This window comes from Cucurbita maxima, unplaced genomic scaffold (genome assembly GCF_002738345.1).
Source record: "Cucurbita maxima cultivar Rimu unplaced genomic scaffold, Cmax_1.0 Cma_Scf00003, whole genome shotgun sequence".
Taxonomy (NCBI): domain Eukaryota; kingdom Viridiplantae; phylum Streptophyta; class Magnoliopsida; order Cucurbitales; family Cucurbitaceae; genus Cucurbita; species Cucurbita maxima.
The window spans coordinates 1,531,831-1,535,067 of NW_019272019.1; the positions used below are offsets into that span (position 1 = coordinate 1,531,831).

The following is a 3,237-nucleotide window of genomic DNA, read 5'->3' on the forward strand; positions in this document are numbered from 1 at the left end:
CCCCACACCCCCCCACACCCACCCACCCCACCACAAGTTCAAGAGAAGCCAACGTTACAGGGTTTTCTTGCAGCTAACCTGCGGAAATACACCAGTTGTTTGGCGACCATTTCCATACATGGAAACGCACCATTTCTTTTTTGCATGGGGAGCGAAGAAATCTGCAACAAATTCCCTCCAGAACTCAATATTGTTGTCCTACAAAACAAACGTGATTACACAGATTATATGGCTTATATTCTAGGTTGTACTGCTACCAAATGAAACAACTGAGTGACATAATCTTACTTCAGGCCTCTTCTGTTGTGAGCACATATAATTTGTTAAACGTCGGGCACACATGCCAGGTTCATAAACTGGTTTTACAGGGGATCTCAAGGGAAAATTTTGTTGTTGAAATTGTTGAGGCAAATGCGGTCTTTGCTGAGGTATAGCCTTCAGGAGTTGCTGTTGGTGTTGAAATTGCAAGAGTCTTTGGTGTTGCAAAAGACTAATCTGCGCAGCAGTAGCAGCCTGAGAGGACTGCCTAGACATACTGAGTAACTGTTGTTGTTGCTGTTGTTGTTGATGTTGATGTTGCTGCTGTAGAAACAATGACTGATCAGATTGTTGAGGTTCCAATTTCACAGGACCCAAGTTTCTCATTGATTGAAGTTGTTGCGGTTCCAGTTTCACAGGGCCAAGATTCCTCATCGACTGCAACTGCTGCTGCTGCTGTAGTTGCTGCCCTTGAAGATCATTATTATTCATTTGAGGCTCTAACTTGACAGGTCCAACACCACATAAACTTCCCCGAATAGGTTGGAATTGGTGTTGTTGTTGCTGCTGTGACTGCTGTGTGTTATTAGAGGAAGCGAACTGTTGCATTGAGTGCTGACTATGTTGGAAGTTCTGGGGTTCAATTTGCTGTGGCTGCTGTTGATTGGGTATTATTTGGCTGCTAGGATGGTTTGAAAACTGTTGCCCTGAAACTTGACTAGATGAACCAGGGTTTGGTGTATTTGATGCCACCAATGACGACGGGGTATTGTTGAAGTTCATACCATTGCCAACAAGTGAAAATGGATCTAACTCGGTAGCAGGGTCCATACCTACTCGTTGGCCGTTCCCAAGGCCTGAGGACCCAGAATTTGGAACTCCATTCCCAAATGACTGATTCAGGAGAGAAGACATACTGGGTGTATTACCAAGCATATTCATACTGCTAAACTGAGTCCGTGGGGATACAAGAGAAGGAAAAGCTGACTGAGAAGGCAGCCCCCCTTGTGCTCCCATCATTCCGGAATTTGATCTCAAAAGCGATGTTGGAACAGACTGCGCACCACCAACGGGAGTAGATGGCCCCGAAGGTACCATCTTCTTCAAAAATCTATACACACTCGTGAAGAAGGGGAGTTAGGAAAACTATCTAAAGCAACATTAATTGACTAATACACAAGAAATCGTTCAAGGCACATAAGAGGGTCAGTCCAAAGAGCATTTGTCCCCAAGAATCCTGGTTGCAAACTTCATGGTCGTTATGATGAACGAATAGAAACGGAAAAGTTTTGAGCCTCAGCTCATGGTGCAAATTTTTACTGAATAATAGCCGAAGACCAAACGATGCTGAAACAATGGAACAAGCCCTGTTTTTTAACATTCTACAGCCAGACAATCTTCACTAGAGTAATCCTTGAATGGTTTTCGCATGAATCTGTATATAATACAATGAATTTTAGGTAACATTCACTTTATCTTCATAAACGAAAACGCTAAAACTTCATCAAAGAAATCTCATAATACAACTCAAAATGTACATTGAAGTCATCACAATTAAAGAATAAAAAAAATCAAACATCAGACAAACACAAATCCTCAATATTAAAAAACGACAAACAATTGGAAAAAGATTGTACCGATAACGACTATCTTCAAAACTCCAAACTGAAATTCATCCCGAAGTAAGATAACAAAAAAAAATTGAAAATCATTAGAGTACAACAAACACCTGATGATTATAAAAGAAATAATAATAATAATAATAATAAATACAAAAAAAAAACATAGAGAAAATAGGAAACGATCCGAAGACTGAAATAGTGAGAGAAACAAAACCACATCAAGTTAAACGAAGCAAATTCCAAAAAGAAAAACAAAATGAGGTAGAACAGCAGCCAAAAAAACTCACCGGCAAGCAAGTAATACTTGAACAGAGAAAGGTTCCAATTCCAAAAGCCCTCACGAGATTCAATGGAAGATTTCAACAAAAACCGATCAGAATATTTGAACAAACACAAAACTGAAGTAGAGATGAAATTTGACTTGAATTATTCCAAAGCTATCTCCGTCTTTCACACTTGGTTCTTCAGAAACCGGAATCGAGTACAGAAACTGCAACTCCTTGGTTAGGGTTCCACAGAGTGAAGGTGCGGTGGAGTGATATTTTCTCTCTCATTCACCAAAATTGCAAAAATCCAGTTCTTCGCCGTCTGCCGTAGAGATATAGAGAGAGGGGAGAGGGTTTAGAGAGAGAAAGCTGATGGTGTCCTTGTGGACGTCAAACTTCTATTCGATCTGATTGAATTTTCTTCCTTCGTTCTCTCTCTTACTCTATGCGACAAACCAAGTCAAACGCCATTCTTCCTCCCTTAAAAACATTTTTCTTCATACATACATACTATTATTATCATTATCATACATAAATTTATGCCCATACATATTATCATCATTATTATCATACATTCATCTCCCAAAACTTTAAACAAAATAATATTTTTTCTTCCTAAATATTATTTTTTAAAATTGCGATAAATTATAAATTTTGTAAATATTGTTATTAATAATAATAATTATTATTATTATTAATATTAAAAAATTATTGAAAATTAGAATTAGAGATTGAATTGTGTACGTCTATTTTTGGATAATTAGAATATTTAAAGGTAAATAAGAGAGTTAGTAATATTGAGATTTATGTTATAAAATCTTATAATTAATTATTTAATTTTGAAAGATAATTTTAATTATATTATTTATAATTTAATATAATTGAGGGTAGCAAAAATCTCAGATTATTAATATAATCTTGAACCGTATATGGTTAACAAATAGGAGAATTAATGTTCAAACTTTATCTTGGTAACACTATTGATACGATTTACTTTGTAATTATTATAAACGATTTGATCTAAATGGTTATGGTTATGTAGAGACATGTGAGTGGAATATCATATACAATGAATTTGTATAACATTGTAC

At 36.5% G+C, this 3,237-nt stretch overlaps 1 protein-coding gene across 1 annotated transcript in view; it reads right to left on the minus strand.

The window, feature by feature from the left end:
* Nucleotides 1-2,556, minus strand: part of LOC111474446 (transcriptional corepressor SEUSS-like) — a 9,668-nt gene extending 7,112 nt beyond the window's left edge. The window contains exons 1-3 of the mRNA XM_023119535.1: nt 2,168-2,556; nt 289-1,693; nt 79-198 (exon numbers count right to left, since the gene is read on the minus strand). Of these exons, the coding sequence (XP_022975303.1) occupies nt 79-198; nt 289-1,356 (1,188 nt within the window). The 5' untranslated portion in view covers nt 1,357-1,693; nt 2,168-2,556. The remainder of the gene's footprint in view (nt 1-78; nt 199-288; nt 1,694-2,167) is intronic.
* Nucleotides 2,557-3,237: the final 681 nt, after the last annotated feature.